Source organism: Schistocerca gregaria, chromosome 4 (genome assembly GCF_023897955.1).
Source record: "Schistocerca gregaria isolate iqSchGreg1 chromosome 4, iqSchGreg1.2, whole genome shotgun sequence".
Taxonomy (NCBI): Eukaryota; Metazoa; Arthropoda; class Insecta; order Orthoptera; family Acrididae; genus Schistocerca; species Schistocerca gregaria.
This window is the reverse complement of record NC_064923.1, coordinates 765,979,606-765,998,880: the sequence shown is the minus strand read 5'-3', so window position 1 is coordinate 765,998,880 and position 19,275 is coordinate 765,979,606. Positions and strand designations below refer to the sequence as shown.

Genomic DNA, 19,275 nt, shown 5'->3' with positions numbered 1-19,275 from the left:
TTCCAACCACTGCTTCCCTTTCATGTCCCTCGACTCTTACAACTGCCATCCTGTTTCTGTTCAAATTGTAAATAGCCTTTCGCTCCCTATATTTTACCGTTGCCCCCTTTAGAATTTGAAAGAGAGTATTCCAGTCAACATTCTCAAAAGTCTGCAAATGCTAGAAACGTAGGTTTGCCCTTCCTTAATCTAGCTTCTAAGATAAGTCGTAGGGTCAGTATTGCCTCACGTGTTCCAGTGTTTCTACGGAATCCAAACTGATCTTCCCCGAGGTCAGCTTCCGCTAGTTTTTCCATTTGTCTGTAAAGAAATTGTGTTAGTTTTTTTGCAGCTGTCGCTTATTAAACTGATAGTTTGGTAATTTTCACATCTGTCAACACCTGCTTTCTTTGGGATTGGAATTATTACATTCTTCTTGAAGTCTGAGGGTATTTCGCCTGTTTCATACATCTTGCTCACCAGATGGTAGAATTTTGCCAGGACTGGCTCTCCCAAGGCCCTCAGTAGTTCTAATGGAATGTTGTCTACTCCAGGGGCCTTGTTTAGACTCAGGTCTTTCAGTGCTCTGTTAACCTCTTCACGCAGTATTGTATCTCCCATTTCATCTTCATCTACATCCTCTTCCATTCCCGTAATATTGTCCTCAAGTACTTCGCCCTTGTAGAGACCCTCTATATACTCCTTCCACCTTTCTGCTTTCCCTTCATTGCTTAGAACTGGGTTTCCATCTGAGCTCTTGATGTTCATACTAGTGGTTCTCTTATCTTCAAAGGTCTCTTTAATTTTCCTGTAGGCAGTATCTATCTTACCCCTAGTGAGATAAGCCTCTACATCCTTACATTTGTCGTCTAGCCATCCCTGCTTAGCCATTTTGCACTTCCTGTCGATCTCATTTTTGAAACGTTTGTATTCCTTTTTGCCTGCTTCATTTACTGCATTTTTATATTTTCTCCTTTCTTCAATTAAATTTAATATTTCTCCTGTTATTCAAGAATTTCTACTAGCGCTCGTCTTTTTACCTACTTGAGCATCTGCTGCCTTCACTACTTCATCCCTCAAAGCTACCCATTCTTCTTCTACTTATTTCTTTCCCCCATTCCTGTCAATTGTTCCCTTATGCTCTCCCTGAAACTCTCTACAACCTCTGGTTCTTTCAGTTTATCCAGGTCCCATCTCCTTAAATTCCCACCTTTTTGCCGTTTCTTCAGTTTTAATCTACAGGTCATAACCAATAGATTGTGGTTAGAGTCCACATCTGCCCCTGGAAAAGTTTTACAATTTAAAACCTGGTTCCTGTCTTACCATTATATAATCTATCTGATACCTTTTAGTATCTCCAGGGTTCTTCCATGTATACAACCTTCTTTCTTGATTCTTAAACCAAGTGTTAGCTATGATTAACTTGTACTCTGCAAAATTCTACCACGTGGCTTCCTCTTACATTCTTAACCCCAATCCATATTCACCTACTACGTTTCCTTCTCTCCCTTTTCCTACATTCGAATTCCAGTCACCCATGGCTATTAAATTTTCGTCTCCCATCACTATCTGAATAATTTCTTTTATTTCATAATACATTTCTTCAATTTCTTCGTCATCTGCAGAGCTAGTTGGCATGCAAACTTGTACTACTGTAGTAGGTGTGGGCTTCGTATCTATCTTGGCCACAATAATGCGTTCACTATGCTGTTTGTAGTAGCTTACCCGCATTCCTGTTTTCCTATTCATTATTAAACCTACTCCTGCATTACCCTTATTTGATTTTGTGTTTATAATCCTGTAGTTACCTGACCAGAAGTCTTGTTCCTCCTGCCACCGAACGTCACTAATTCCCACTATATCTAACTTTAACCTATCCATTTCCCCTTTTAAATTTTCTAACCTACTTACCCGATTATGAGATCTGACATTCCACGCTCCAATCCGAAGAACGCCAGTTTTCTTTCTCAAAAAATCCAGGATGGAAAGTGACAATATTATGAAAAGGAAAGTTGTTACACACCATATAACAGAGATGCTGAGTCGTAGATAGGCACAACAAAAAGACTGACACAACTAAAGCTTTCAGCCATTAAGGCCTTCGTCAGCAATGGACGACAGACAGACAGACATGCACACACGCAAACACAACTCACGCACGTGACTGCAGTCTTAGGCAACTGAAACCACACTGCGAGCAGCAGCACCAGCGCATGATGGGAATGGAGGCTGGTAGGGGTAAGGAGGAAGCTGGGGCGGGGAGGGGGAGGAATAGTATGGTGGGGGTGGCAGACAGTGAAGTACTGCACATTAGATGGAGGGCAGAGTAGAGGTGGGGAGGTGAGGAGGAAGTCAGGAAAAGGAGAGAAGTAAGATGACTGAGTTTGATGACTGGAATGCTGGCGGTGTAGTGCTGGAATGGAAACAGGGAAGGGGCTGGATGGGTGAGGACAGTGACTAACGAAGGTTGAAGCCAGGAGGTTTACGGGAAGGTAGATGTATTGCAGGGAATGTTCCCACCTACACAGTTCAGAAAAGCTGGTGTTGGTGGGAAGGATCCACATAGCACAGGCTGTGAACCAGTCATTGAACTAAAAGAACTCATGTTTGGCAGAGTGTTCAGCAACAGGGTGGTCCATTTGTTTCTTGGTCACGGTTTGTCAGTGGCAGACAGGTTGTTGGTTGTCATGCCCTCATAGAATGCAGCACAGTGGTTGCAGCTCTGCTTGTAGACCACATGATTGGTTTTACAGGTAGCCTCTGCCTTTAATGGGATCCAGTCCCGGGTGGTACTGAGCTACATGGGGAATGCGCCTCTGTGGCTGGACTGTAGGACTTTGGGAGTTGGTGGGAGAATGGAAAGATAAGGCATGGGAGATTTGTTTTTGTACAAGGTTGGGAGGATAATTACAGTCTGTGAAGGCTTCAGTGAGACCCTCAGTATATTTTTTTTAAGAGGGACTGCTCGTCACTGCAGATGCGATGAACATGGGTGGCTAGACTGTATGAAAGGGACTTCTTGGTATGTAATGTGTTGCAGCTGCCGAAGTGGAGGTATTGCTGCTGGTTAGTAGGTTTGATATGGACGGAGGTACTGATGTAGCCAACTTCGAGGTGGAGTTAAACATCTACGAAGATGGCTTGTCAGGCTGAGTAGGACCAGGTGAAGCAAATGGGGGAGAAGTTGTTAAGGTTCTGGAGGAATGTGGTTTAGGGTGTCCTCACTCTTGATCCAGATCACAAAGATGTCATCATTGAATCTGAACCAGGTAAGGGTTTTAGGATTCTAGGTTTTAGGAAGGATTGCTCTAGATGTTCCATGAATAGGTTGACATAGGATGGTGCCATGCGGGTGCCCATAGCCATACTCCGAATTTGTTTGTTGGTAGTGCTTTCAAAGGAGAAGTAATTGTGGGTGAGGATATAGTTGGTCATGATGACTAGGAAGGAGGTTGTTGGTTTGGAATCCGTCAGATGTTGAAAAAGATAGCGTTCAATAGCTGTAAGGCCATGTGCATTAGGAATGTTACCGTAAAGGGAGGTGGCATTAATAGTGACCAGCAGGGCACCATGTGCTAAAGGGACAGGAACTTCAGAGAGTCGGTGGAGGAAATGGTTGAAGGTGTTGGTCTACGAGAGCAGAGATTCTCTCAGTGGGGGCACAGACCTGCTCCCACAGAAATATATAATTTTTTTTATTATTTATTCTTTACTTTGATCCTTGTGACTTCTTGCTTATTTTAGTGAGGTTTCAGCTTCCACTGTCATGGTCTCCCTCAGATTTCATTTTGTTTTCCCATTTTGCATACATTCCATTCTTTTCATGAATTGTCACACAAAAATTTTGTGTATTGTTGTGAAATTTTTTGGATGTTAAATTATATGGTATTTATGTAATTTTTCGCGTTTTTTCCACCACCATGGATCATTGCTTCTTCCATCTGCGCCAGTACAGGAAAGATTCCTCATCCCTATTAAGATCCCAGTCCCACATACTGTTTCTGCGTTATTGCTTGGCTCATGGAATCCCCCCAAATGGCCTTACCATCAAATTATCTTTCTCTGGCTACCACCTCTCCTTCCATAATGACATCCACCTGTTCAGATTTTGCAAGTCCTTAGCCCTCACCAACATAGTTCTGCAAAATCATATGAACCAAGCCCAAACCTCCTTGCAGTACCTTATCTCCATCCACAAAATTCTCCTGCTAAGCAATCCCAAATTTGTGGGACTCATAAAACACAGTGAAACTCTTGCCCTGCAGGAAATTGAGCAACATGCACAACACCACCTCAAAAAGCTCTCCATCCTGCTCACTTTCTACTCCCGCCTTGGAGTACCACTGTCCACCACCTTTACAACATTCTCCAACCCTCCCCCATGTCCCCTCATAGCTGACAAACCCTGTCTCGCAGACCTACTCCACTTATCCCATCCTCCAAAATTCCCTCCCACCACCACACATAATCCAGAACCTAAACAGACACATAAAATAGTCATGAACCTTTCCTCCAGAAGTCTTTGCCCCTCAGAAACATCAGTCCTTTCCAAAGGCCTCACCTTTTTCCCCACTCCCAAATTCAGTCACGCAGGACTAGTTAAATATCTTCCTCCTTCTCCCGACCCTACAGTGGAAACACTTTTTTGCCACCAACCCGACCAATCAGACTCAACCAAAGACCAATATTGAACCTTGCCTAACTCAGTTCACTCCTCTATCCAACTGTGATCTGCCCCACTTCCTCCAAACCACCCCCATTAACTTTCCAGAATTTCTTAACCTCAAACCTTGCCTCATCATCATTCCCCAAATCCCTCAACATACAAACTAACCTTACAACTGCAGAAAGAACTGCAGTCCGCCATCTAAAAACTGATCCCAACCTTATAATCCTACCTGCAGACAAAGGCTCCACCGCTGTTGTTTTGAACCTCAAGGATTACCTTACAGAAGGACTCCACCAGCTGTCAGATACTTCTATCTACAAACCTTACCACAATGATCCCATTCCAGAAATGCAGCAGGACCTCCAGTCGCTACTCAAATCCTTTGGCCCATCCCAGAACCTCTCCCCAGAGTCCATCTCTCTACTCATCCATACCACTCCCCACTCTTCTACTTTCTTCCTAAAGTCCACAAACCTAACCACCCCAGATGCCTATTGTGGCTAGTTACTGCACTCCCACTGAGAGTATCTCTGCTCTTGTAGACCAACACCTTCAACCTATTACCCGGAACCTACCTTCCTATATAAAAGATACCAATCATTTCCTCCACCGAGAGTCCAAAGTTCCCGTCCCTTTACTACAAGTTGCCCTGCTCATCACTATTGATGCCACCTCCCTTTACACTAACATTCTTAATGCCCATGGTCATACTGTTACTGAACACTATCTTTCCAAATGCCCGACATATTACAAGCCAACAACCTCCTTCCTAGTCGTCATGACCAACTATATCCACACTCACAATTACTTCTCCTTTGAAAGCATTATCTACAAACAAATCTGGAGTACGGATATGGGCACCTACATGGCACCGTACTATGCCAACCTATTCATGGGCCATCTAAAGGAATCCTTCCTGAAAACCCGGATTCCTGAACCCCTCACCTGGTTCAGATTCATTGATGAAATCTTTGTGATATGCATTGAGGGTGAAGACACCCTATCCATATTCCTCCAGTACCTTCACCTGGTCCTACTCAACCTGACAAGCCACCTTCCTAGATTTTGACTTCCACCTCAAAGATGGCTACATCAGTACCACCATCCATATCAAACCTACTAACCACCAAATACCTCCACTTTAACAGCTACCACCCATTCCATACCAAGAATTCCCTTCCGTACATCCTAGGCACCCATGGTTGTTGCATACTAAGGGCCTCACTGAAGCCTTCACAGACTGTAATTATCCTCCCAACCTTGTACAAAAACAAATCTCCCGTGCCATATCTTTCCAGTCCCCCACCACCTCCCAAAGTCTACATCTACATCTAAATCTACATCCATACTCCGCAAGCCACCTGACGGTGTGTGGCGGAGGGTACCCTGAGTACCTCTACTGGTTCTCCCTTCTATTCCAGTCTCGTATTGTACGTGGAAAGAAGGATTGTCGGTATGCTTCTGTGTGGGCTCTAATCTCTCTGATTTTATCCTCATGGTCTCTTCACGAGATATATGTAGGAGGGAGCAATATACTGCTTGACTCTTTGGTGAAGGTATGTTCTCGGAGCTTTAACAAAAGCCCGTACCGAGCTACTGAGCGTCTGTCCTGCAGAGTCTTCCACTGGAGTTTATCTATCATCTCCGTAACGCTTTCGCGATTACTTAATGATCCTGTAACGAAGCACGCTGCTCTCCGTTGGATCTTCTCTATCTCTTCTGTCAACCCTATCCGGTGCGGATCCCACACTGCTGAGCAGTATTCAAGCAGTGGGCGAATAAGCGTACTGTAACCTACTTCCTTTGTTGTCAGATTGCATTTCCTTAGGATTCTTCCAATGAATCTCAGTCTGGCATCTGCTTTACCGACGATCAACTTTATATGATCATTCCATTTTAAATCACTCCTAATGCGTACTCCCAGATAATTTATGGAATTAACTGCTTCCAGTCCCACCGTCCAGCCACAGAGGAACATTCCCCCCATAACTCACTACCAACTAGGAAAGGAGCGACTGAATTACATTCTCTGCCATGCTTTTGACTACCTCTCGTTGTGCGCTGAAATCAAAAATGTCCTGCCCTCTATCCTTCCCACCCTTCTCACAGTGGTATTCCGTCACCCACCGAACCTACACAATATCCTCCTCCACCTCGACACAACACCTGCTCCCAACCTTTTGCCTCATGTCTCATAACACTGTTATAGACCTAGATGCAAGACCTGTCCCACACATCCTCCCACAACCACCTATTCTAGTCCGGTCACGAACACCACCTATCCCATCACAGGCAGGGCTACCTGTGAAACCAGTCATGTGGTCTACAAGCTGAGAACCAGTGTGCTGCATTCTATGAGGGCATGGCAACCAACAACCTGTCTGCCACTGACAAACTGTGACCAAGAAACAAATGGACCACCCTGTTGCTGAACACGCTGCCAAACATGAGGTCTTTTATTTCAATGACTGCTTCACAGCCTGTGCTATGTGGATCCTTCCTGCCAACACTAGCTTTTCTGAATTGCACAGGTGGGAACTTTCCCTGCAATACATCTACCTCCTCATAACCCTCCTGTCCTCAACCTTTGGTAGTCACTCACCCTTCCCTGTTCCCATTCCAGCGCTATACAGCCGTCATTTCACCATCACACCCAGTCTTTTTACTTCTCTCTTTTCCGGTACCCCCCCCCCTCCCCCACCCCTCCTCAGCCCTCCATCTAACCTGCAGCACTTCACTGTCCACCACCCCCACTGTACTATCCCTTTCCCTCCCTGCCGCAGCCTCCTCGTTACCCCCACACATTGTTGGCAGAGGCCGTGATGGTTGAAAGCTTTAGTTGTGACTTTTTGTAGTGCCTATCTGCTACTCAGCATCTCTGCTGTCTCCTAAATAAAATGGTAATTGAGAAGCTTTTTGACTGTTTTCTTCTGTTTGCTTTAATTTTAGCTTTCAACAAATGATTGTTTCTCTTGGGAACTAGTAGCATTTTCCCCACACAGGAACAGATTGCCTTTCTGATTTTTCGTCTTTATCAATACTATTTTTCTTATCCCACCCAATTCAATACACACAAAATCTGCAGAATGTTGATTTCAAGCTTTTGTACACTTTTATAGCCATATGACGCATACTTGGTGCCACAACAGATAGAACTGACAAGATACTTAGCTTAGATGTGGAACTGAAATTAGAGGAAGACTTTTTTGTTGTTGAAATATGTTCATGGGTTTTGTCTTGCAGTGACTGTAGTGCATAGTGTGGACACCATAAACTGGCAGTCAGCCATGGCTATACACAAACTATAATTTTCAGTAGCAGAAGGGAGAAGGGCAGTGCAGAAAAACAAGCCCAGCCTCCTCCTCGCAGGGCATCCAGCTTACACCCGTGTACTGCATTTCTGGTCTCTAAGATTGCTGATCCCTTCTGCTGTTGTGAGAGTTGTAACTGAACTCTGGGATGTACCAAGATTAGTCTTTTCAATCATTTCGAAATAAGAATAGAAAACAATGAGCAACACACAACCCAAAATATCTGGTTAGTCTATCATGCAGTTGTGTGCAGTGAGAGGTTAGCAGTGTCACAGATGAAGAAGTTCAGGCCCATCATTCACCAGTATTTGACACTACCACCCATGCAGCCACCCACCACCTGCCAATTTCTGAACTTAAGCTAGCACAAAAACGTGTGTGTTTCTTTGTTCTGTGACCCCATGTCCCAGGCTGAGCCCTGTATTAAATTGTGCTGTGTGTATACAGACCATTCAACCACCCACAGTTAGTGCAGCAGCGGAGTGTTTAGCACACCGATACGTCATTGCATTCATGTGCTTCTTATTTGCAAACACGTTCTTATGCATATTATCTTATTTTTCAGGTAATGACCACTTCTGTTAAATAGCAACAGTATATTCTCACATATGCCTCTTCACTCATTTCAAAATAAAAAAATTGGGTTACGCGCAATCCAGAGCAAGTTAACTGCAAAAAGCATTTGATAACAATTACCATGCAATTGCTAGCTGAGGTTGTCAGCATCGTAAATGAAGTTATTCAGGCCCAATCTCTATGGTATCTTGTGCAACCATAGCTCAAAACACCCCTCACCTAAAACTGCCACATTATAGTATCTTCAATTTTACACTATACTAACTTTAGCTAGCAGACTAATGTAAGTGTTTCTTTGGTCTAAGATGTTAAATACCATGTCTGGAACTTTTGCTGCCATACACAGAGTTTATCTAATGGAGACCATTCAGCCGCCCGTAGTTTGATGTGAGACTGCACTCTCGAGTGCACTAGTACATCATTGCATTTGTCCATAACTGCAATCTTTGTTTTGCAAACTCATTCATTTGCACATGTATTTTCCAAACTGGGCTTCGCCATACCAGTAACTGAAAATTGATAACTTTTTGATGTTTATATGCAGAAAATATGATGTGCGATGAGATAAAAGAAATTATTCAGATAGTGAAGGGAGACGAAAATTTAATAGTCATGAGTGACTGGAATTCAATAGTAGGAACAGGGAGAGAAAGAAACATAGTAGGTGAATATGGATTGGGGCTAAGAAATGAAAGAGGAAGCTGCCTGGTAGAATTTTGCACACAGCATAACTTAATCATAGCTAACACTTGGTTCAAGAATCATAAAAGAAGGTTGTATACATGGAAGAAGCCTGGAGATACTGACAGGTTTCAGATAGATTATATAGTGGTAAGACAGAGATTCAGGAACCAGGTTTTAAATTGTAAGACTTTTCCAGGGGCAGATGTAGACTCTGACTACAATCTATTGGTTATGAACTGTAGATTAGAACTGAAGAAACTGCAAAAAGGTAGGAATTTGAGGAACCTGGATAAACTGAAAGAACCAGAGGTTGTAGAGAGTTTCAGGGAAAGCATTAGGGAACGATTGACAAGAATGGGGGAAAGAAATACACTAGAAGAAGAATGGGTAGCTTTGAGAGACGAAATAGTGAAGGTAGCGGAGGATCAAGTAGGTAAAAAGATGAGGGCTAGTAGAAATCCTTGGGTAACAGAAGAGATATTGAATTTAATTGATGAAAGGAGAAAATATAAAAATGCAGTAAATGAAGCAGGCAAAAAGCAATACAAACGTTTCAAAAATGAGATTGACAGGAAGTGCAAAATGGCTAAGAAGGGATTGCTAGAGGACAGATGTAAGGCTGTAGATGCATATATCACTAGGGGTAAGATAGATACTGCCTACAGGAAAATTAAAGAGACCTTTGGAGAAAAGAGAACCACTTGCATGAATATCAAGAGCTCAGATGGAAACCCAGTTCTATGCAAAGAAGGGAAAGCAGAAAGGTGGAAGGAGTATATAGAGGGTCTATACAAGGGCGAAGTGCTTGAGGACAATATTATGGGAATGGAAGAGGATGTAGATGAAGATGAAATGGGAGATACAATACTGTGTGAAGAGGTTGACAGAGCACTGAAAGACCTGAGTGGACAACATTCCATTGGAACTAATGACGGCCTTGGGAGAGCCCGTGCTGACAAAACTCTACCATCTGGTGAGCAAGATGTATGAGACAGGCGAAATACCCTTAGACTTCAAGAAGAATATAATAATTTCAATCCCAAAGAAAGCAGGTGTTGACTGATGTGAAAATTACCAAACTATCAGTTTAATAAGTCACAGGTGAAAAATACTAACGCAAATTCTTTGCAGAAGAATGGAAAAACTAGAAGAAGCCGACCTCGGGGAAGATCAGTTTGGATTCCTTAGAAATGTTGTAACATATGAGGCAATACTGACCCTACGTCTTATCTTAGAAAATAGATTAAGAAAAGGCAAACCTACATTTCTAGCATTTGTAGACTTAGAGAAAGCTTTTGACAATGTTGACTGGAAAACTCTCTTTCAAATTCTGAAGGTGGCAGGGGTAAAATACAGGGAGCGAAAGGCTATTTACAATTTGTACAGAAACCAGACGGCAGTTATAAGAGTCGAGGGACATGAAAGGGAAGCAGTGGTTGGGAAGGGAGTGAGGCAGGGTTGTAGCCTGTCCCCGATGTAATTCAATCTGAATATTGAGGAAGCAGTAAAGGAAACAAAAGGAAAATTTGGAGTAGGTGTTAAAATCCATGGAGAAGAAATAGAAACTTTGAGGTTCACCGATGACATTGTAATTCTGTCAGAGACAGCAAAGGACCTGGAACAGTAGCTGAACAGAATGAACATGCTCTTGAAAGGAGGATATAAGATGAACATCAACAAAATCAAAACAAGAGTAATGGAATGTAGTCAAATTAAATGAGGTGATGCTGAGGGAATTAGATTAGGAAATGAGACACTTAAAGTAGTAAAGGAGTTTTGCTATTTGGGGAGCAAAGTAACTGATGATGGTCGAAGTAGAGAGGATATAAAATGTAGACTGGCAACGGCAAGGAAAGCGTGTCTGAAGAAGAGAAATTTGTTAACATCGAGTATAGATTTAAGTGTCAGGAAGTCATCTGAAAGTATTTGTATGGTGTGTAGCCATGTATGGAAGGGAAACGTGGACGATAAATAGTTTAGACAAGAAGAGAATAGAAGCTTTCGAAATGTGGTGCTACAGAAAAATGCTGAAGATTAGATGGGTAGATCACATATCTAATGAGGAGGTATTGATTAGAATTGGAGAGAAGAGAAATTTGTGGCACAACTTGACCAGAAGAAGGGATCGGTTGGTAGGGCATATTCTGAGGCATCAATGGATCACCAATTTAGTATTGGAGGGCAGCGTGGAGGATAAAAATCGTAGAGGGAGACCAAGAGATGAATACACTAAGCAGATTCAGAAGGATGTAGGTTGCAATAGGTACTGGGAGATGAAGAACATTGCACAGAATAGAGTAGCATGGAGAGCTGCATCAAACCAGTCTCTGGACTGAAGACCGCAACAACAACATGCAGAAAATAACTATATCTAATAAAATACTTTATCTGGATAAAGTTTATTGTGAAATAGCATTTATTATGAAAATTTCCATTTTGAAGCAGAATTCACATCTTATTCACATTTATTGCAAATGTGAGGTTGTCAGGTTCCTAGTAGTCAGTGACCTTTAGACATAAAGCAAGGATGTTTTTTCTCCCAACCTCTCTCTTTTTCTACAGCTTTTACCCAGTACAGTTGCCCATAGTACCATGGAATTTATTCCATGATGTCTTAAACACACATTCTGTCACCCTATTCCCTCTCCTTGCCAGTGTTTCCATATTTTCCTCTCTTCACTGACTCTGTGGAGAAGCTCCTCATTCCTTTTCTGTTCAGTTCACCTCGTTTTCAGTATCATTCTGTAGCACCAATCGCACATAATTCAATTGTCTTCTTTTCGAGTTTCCTCACAGTTGAGGAATTGGTGCACAGACATATTCAAGAGAATCTTCAGAACATGCATTTACATTTGGTGATTAAGCCTCCTGTTAGCAGCTTCAAACATGATGATCTACTTTGTAAATAGGTACATATTCTTATGTTAGACAGTTTTCAGATTTTCAAGTAAACCAAGCTATAATACCAAAAACACAGCAGCTTATTAATGTAATGTGGAAAACAGCGTTTCGTGTCAGAGTATTTGCTTTTCTGCCAAATGTGTTATTTTATATATGGCTGTACTAAGCACAAATAACTTACAGCATATTAATGATAGTTAATTGTAATAGTGCTTGCAAAGGTACTCTTCTCTGTTAATGTTTACCTTCACTAGTTCCACATCTATGAAGATTCTTTTTCATAATGGGATTGAATAGCAACTTTGTGTGCACAGTAAATGATTTTATTTAAATTAAAATGAAAATCATCAATATAATGAATTAATTTATGAAAGAAAGAGTGTATGTATACTTAACATTTTTTGTTTCCTTACCAGAGATACATTTTTTGTGTGCGATGCAAAGTGTGTGAAACATAAATAATTACTAAAACAGCTGCTATTTTTCATCAGTTTTGGTGAGGAATGAGTAAACAGTCTTTTACTTTCACTGATTCCACTATGCCCTTAGTTTCTTCTTCATTACTTTGCAGTGTTTATACACAAATGGCGATTGTCCATCAATGAAAGAAGCGTGAGGAGAGATTAAGATACACTTATAAAGTATTAAAAGCCATAAACATAAATAAAATTATTCCCATAACTATAATGAAGTATTGTAGAATAGAATATGTTAAAAATTACTTTGATGGACATTATCTTTCCTTCTCATCCTATCCTGGATGACTTTTCCATAATGCTCTTGATTTCCTAAATCTTGCCAGTCCTTACCCCTGCAGTACTTCTGCCGGAAGAAGATTCCACTAGCTCCAACAGCTTGCACATTTCTAAGTCTTTTTAAATGCATCATCTTTTGTGCCGCTTGGTGAGTAGATTTGTATTTATCCATATTGTAGGAACAAACGGAAGAAGTACGCAGAGATACATAAGAGGCCACAAAGATCAGTAGTGCACCCCCAATGTGGATGTGTGACTCCACCCGAAAATGAAGTACCAAATAAAGACATACTAACCTACCACACTGTCATGAACAATATGTCCTTCATGGTCAAAATCTTGGAAATCTGAAAGCCAAAAAGATTCCTTCAGTGAAGTGTCATCGATGCAGCAGAAACCGATCCCCAGGGCCTGTTAACAATCTAAGCTAGAGGCCAGATAGAGAAACTGTAGGTAGAGGATGCCAGAGTACACCACAAAATAGCTGCTTGTGATTGCTTGGAGTTAAATTCAGGATTGAAACTGTAGAATCAGTAAATGCAAAGTTCAGAAAGTATCAACAACAAACAACATTATCATGTAACATCATTGCTGCTACAGACTCAGTGAACGAAAACATATTCTCAGTTGCAGCCAAGATCTAACAGTGAAAGACTACACACTTTGCAACTTCATCTTTAAAATGTACAAGTAAATAATATACTAAACACATGAGAGAAACACTCACTAAAAGAATCAAATCCAGATAAATGTCATCTTAGGATCAGATAAGGTATAAAAACTGCAAGTGTTTTCAAAACAGAAACAAGTAACCAGAAAATCTGCAAGAAGTTTGTGGACAAAGCCTCAGAAATACTGGGTACCAAATATGAAGCTCATAAGAAGAAAAGATACCTCTTAGCAGTATATGAGGTACCTACCAGCATCAAAGATGAATTTCTGTAAGAGGTATTTGGGGTGAACTTCAGTGAAAAAATTATTGAGCCTTAAGCCACATCTGACGTCAGTACACGATCAGAAACTAAACTGATTACCAATGTTTTGTTTCACTATATACTGTAAGAGAAGTGACCCCTTAAGTGCAGGATGTGCTATTCACAGAGAGTTGTATGCATATAAGATTCCAAGCCCTCAGATCCAGAGTTTATCTAGCAGTTTCTAAATGCTACTGTTGCTGCGATCTAGAGCACACTTAAGCATTCTGCCCCAATCGTAAACCATTGTGCGCAATACATGGACCAAAAACACATGAATGTAAAGCCCGCAATTAAAAAAAAAAATAGATACTATTCTGTGTAGCCAAAACAGCAGAAAGTGTGACAAATGCATAAGTTCAGGCAAATATTGGACTGAGTGATAACATTCAGTGGCTATCATTAACTTCGAAAATTTTCTTGCGACAGCAATCACATAAGCATTGCAAAGTGGAGGTGTCACTTCTTACCAGCCAGTGGCCATAATCAGACTGTGTAAATGCATGTGCTGCAAGTGATGACGTATGGTTTCCATTTTTATTTACAATATAGGAGACTTACACTGATCAGTTGGAACATTATGACCACCGAATTAACAGCTGTTATGTCCACCTTTGGCTTGGACAACAGTGGTGATGCGTCATAGCATGGAAGCAATGAGGCCTTGGTAGATTGCTGGAGGTGTTGGTACCACATCTGCACACACAAGTCACCTAAGTCCCGTAAATTCTGGGGAGGTGAGGCCAATGAGCTCTTAACGCCACTTTCAATCACATCCCAGACCAGATATGTTCGATCGGGTGCAGATCTGACAGGTTGGGGGGCGATCACATCGATTGGAACTCACTGCTGTGTTCCTCAGACCACTCTATCACGCTCCTGGCCTTGTGATGTGGCGTATTAACTTGTTGAAAAATGCCACTGCCCCCTGAAAATATGATCGCCATAAGGGGTGTATGTAGTCTGCAACCAGTGTACAATACTTGTTGGCCATCATGGTGCCTTGCATGAGCTCTACCGAACCCATGTATACCCATGTGAATTTTCCCAGAGCGTAATGGAGCCACCGCCAGATTGTCTCCATCCCGCAGCACAAGTGTCAAGGGGCTGTTCCCCTGGAAGACAGATTTGCTCTCTCCTGTCAGCATATGAAGAATGTATCTGGATTCATGAGATCATGAAACTCTCCACCACTGCACCAACATCCAGTGCCGATGGTCACATGCCAATTTCAGTTCTAGTTGTCAATGTCGTGGTGTTAACACAGACACATGCATGGGTCATCAGCTGCAGAGGCATCAGAAAGTGAACAGTGTAGAAAACTAATAGGGAGAGAAGAAAAGAAGAGTTATTGTGAAGAAATGCTGAGGCTGAATAAATTAATGAAAATTAAGTCCCAATGGGTAGCGAGAACCAAGGGTGTGTTGTAGTGCTAGTTCCCACGTACAGAGCTGTGAGAAACTGGCGTCTGGGGCAAGAATCCAGGTGGCACATGTGGTGAAACTGGCACTGAAGTCATGACTGTTATGTTGTAGAGCATGCTCTGCAACAAGAAATTGTGTGTTGCCAGTATACACATATCCTTTGCCTATGTCCACTTGGTAGTCAAGGCAATGTAAAAGGCTGAACATTGTTTACGTAACAACTGGTAAATAACATGTTTCACTGGTTGCTGTCCCTTTCATAGTATACATTTTGCTTGTTACTGGGCTGATATATGTGTGGTAGGAGGATGCACAGGGCAAGCCTTACAGCAGGGAGAACAATTTTCGTTGTTGTTTATTTTAGAAGTGCAATATTTTTTGTTCTGTCAGTCAAGTCGTAGGCAGTAAGGTAATAAGTGAGCACCAGGATAAGCTAAAGACCTCACAAACTGGGTGAGTAAAACTCTGATGAAATAGAAATGGACTCCTACCTACGATTAACATAGTTATAAGATATGAAGATGCAATGGCAGCATTAGGTACAGTTAACAATAAGTGGATAGCAATGATTAACAGAAAGTGGACAATAGTCAATATATGACAGCTGTGCTGTAGCCATGTGTTTGCAATTTATGTTAACTGGCAAGCAGAAAAATGTGGGTAATGGTGACATACCATGCACAATACTCAACATGAGAGAGCCATGTGCAGATCTAATTCAAAATAAATATAAGTTACTAATAGCAGACATTTATATGAGATTGGTCCAGCAGCACAGTGAGAGGTCCAATAGTGGGAGCCAAGTCAGTACTACAAGAAAAGGACTTGCGTATCCCACATGAAGAAGACAAACTGCACACTGGTTGACTGCAATTACTGTTTCATATCATGTACTGTATCAGCCCCCTGTTACTTTCTATCAACCCAAGATTGCTCATTGTAACCTTACATACCCCCTTTGACTCTCAACTTTGAATCTTCCACCGAACCCCTTGTTTAATTCCTCCAAGTCGTCCCCTACTCTCACCTCAGTGGAAATACCTGCTGTCTCTCTTGCACACTGTTCTTAATATATATTAATGACTTGCCATTCTATATTCATGAAGATGCAAAGCTGGTACTTTTTGCTGATGATACAAGTATAGCTATCACACCCCCAGACAAGAATTAACTAGTGAAATTGTAAACAATGTTTTTCAGAGAATCATTAAGTGGTTCTCTGCAAATGGGCTCTTATTAAACTTTGACAAAACACAGTATATACAGTTCCACACAGTAAATGGAATGACATCATTAATAAATATAGACTTTGATCAGAAATCGGTAGCTAAGGTAGAATACTCAAAATTTCTAGGTGTATGCATTGATGAGGGGTTGAACTGGAAAAAACACACTGAGGACCTGCTGAAACATTTGAGTTCATCTACTTATGCTTTTATGGTCACTGCAAATTTTGGCGATATACATCTGAGTAAATTAGTTTACCACGCCTATTTTCATTCTCTGCTTTCGTATGGCATAATGTTCTGGGGTAACTCATCATTGAGTAAAAGAGTGTTCATTGCACAAAAGTGTGTAATCAGAATAATTGCTGGAGCTCATCCAAGATCATCCTGCAGACACTTATTTAAAGAGCTAGAGATCTTCACTGTAGCCTCACAATATATTTATTCACTTATGAAATTTGTTATTAATAATCCGAACGAATTCAAAATTAATAGCAGCGTACATGGCTACAACACTAGGAGGAAGGATGATCTTCACTACTCAAGGTTAAATCTAACTTTGGCTCGGAAGGGGGTAGATTATGCTGCCACAAAAGTCTTTGGTCACTTACCTAATAGCATCAAAAGTCTGACAGATAGCCATATAGCATTCAAAAGGAAATTAAAAGAATTTCTTAATGGCAACTCCTTCTACTCATTAGTTGAATTTTTGGATGTATTAAGTGGATAATTTTCCCAACCCCCACAAATCTAACACACCTACATGACCCTCGCCAACCTGATCATTCCTAACTCCCTCTTGCCCTGTCGCAACCCCCTGCCCCCTCTCAACTCTGCATTCTTTCTGTTTCACCATAATCCACTCCAGCCAAGATCACTACTTACCGCAAGCGGACTTTAGAGTCAGGAAAAAGATTTTTTTTGTCTCTGAAGAGGGGTTTGCCTGAAAGTGAAAGCTAAGCAATTTATCCTCTTTCATACATGCAAGCCTTTTATTCAGCATGTCTTCTATTTGGTGCATATCAATCTACCCTAATATACATATTATATTCCAGCAACCTAAGTTTTCTATTAATATGGATCAATAGTTTGATTTGCTTTACTATTCTGTATGTGCTGGTGAGAAATTGTTATAGGTTTTTTTAAAAAAAAAAAAAAAAGAAAACGTTACTACAGTGCTTAAGAAACTGGACTAGTATTCAGGGCTGAATCCTCGTCCTGCAATCCAGAGTTACTTTGTCCAGTGTTTCCCTAAACTGATGACACAAATGGCTTGGTGTTTCCTTTGAATTGAACACAGTCCTTTTTCTTACACTACCTTGATAATTAATGTTGTTCTATACCTTTAATGATGTAGTCATAAATCAGACATTAAACCGTAGTCTTCATTACCTTTTCAACACTTTGGAGACCAGCCACATAGAAGAATATCGGGCCTTGGAAACTGGCCATTTATGCTGTTATTTAAAGCCTTACTGGCACGTATGTAATTGGTGTATATTTAACAGTAATACATACTAAAAAAGGACCAATCTTCAAGATTTATTTTTCATATTATTTTAGTTCTTTGATAAGATTACAAATTTTAAAATAATGATAACAGAAAGTATTATTGTCCTCCCAAGAAAAATGAGTGAGGTGAGTTATCGAGCAATTTTTTCCTCTTGAGCTTCGAAAATTTCTTACTTTCTCAACAAACATGGCATATTTATAGAATTACAGCAAACTCTGAAACCTAATGATCATGTGCAGTTTTTGGATTACATCAGTGCAATCATACTGGCTGAGACGTTTGGAACAACAGCTGTTATGTTTGCTAATGTTTTGCACATAGCCTTGTTATGTTGTGAATTTCCATGTGTTTGGCTGAAAAGAATCTTTAGCTCTTTCACTGAGAACTTATAATAATTCATGCATTTCAGGAAGTGATGAAGTATCGTCATCGCGAAGAACTGGACAGAGGAGCCGATTTAGCATTAGCTGTGTTTCATCTTGACATTGAACAGTGTACTCAGGCTCTGCTGCTGCAGGTCTTGCCCAAATATCTAAACAATCAGCTACTGTAAGTATGTCAGACATTTTTTCATAGGGATTTGCCATCGTTAAAAATGTAGAGTGTTTTAGCAATGTCTTTTGCTAACTGAATGACCTTAGCAGTTATTTTAAAAAATGAAAAAAATAAAATAAAACCCCTTTGAAAATATGTAGAAAACAATTTATTTTGGTTCAAGAAGTGACCAAAAACACCGTAACCATTACATCCATCATTATGGCAATGCGGTGTGAATTAACTGCTCACAAAATTGATGTATATCTTTGTCTAAGTTACGTCTGGTCACAAATAAAAGTAAGATTTCTCTGCATGCAGGCCACCAACTTCATTTTGTACTTGCAGGTAGTCGGTGAAGCTTCTTTTGCTTCAGCTACTGAAATGAGAGAACTCTCTACATTCCCTGCTGTTTATCAACAGTGTTTTTGACTGTTATAGTAACCCAATTCACTCTGATCCACTCATTTTTGTATTGCTCAAAAATCTTCAATTTTGAGTTGTCATGTCTTTGCTATCCTGCTTTTATAGTAAATAATCTTGATGTCAGGCTATTTGGTGTTTACCTCATAGCTGATTCTCTTTTCCTACTTTGCTGTTAGTCCATTACTGCAAATCATTTTCTGGAACTTAAATAAACTCACAGTCATTTCATTTGATAAGTAAGCATTTGTATTTTCTTAAAATTAACATACAGTACAACTCACGTGGGAATACCATACTGCTCGC

At 40.8% G+C, this 19,275-nt stretch overlaps 1 protein-coding gene across 1 annotated transcript in view; it reads left to right on the top strand.

Annotated features, from left to right (window-relative positions):
- The window catches only part of LOC126365818 (mediator of RNA polymerase II transcription subunit 24), a 133,906-nt gene that overhangs the window by 102,297 nt on the left and 12,334 nt on the right, over nt 1-19,275 (top strand). The window contains exon 16 of the mRNA XM_050008414.1: nt 18,422-18,561. Coding sequence (XP_049864371.1) covers nt 18,422-18,561 — 140 coding nt within the window. The remainder of the gene's footprint in view (nt 1-18,421; nt 18,562-19,275) is intronic.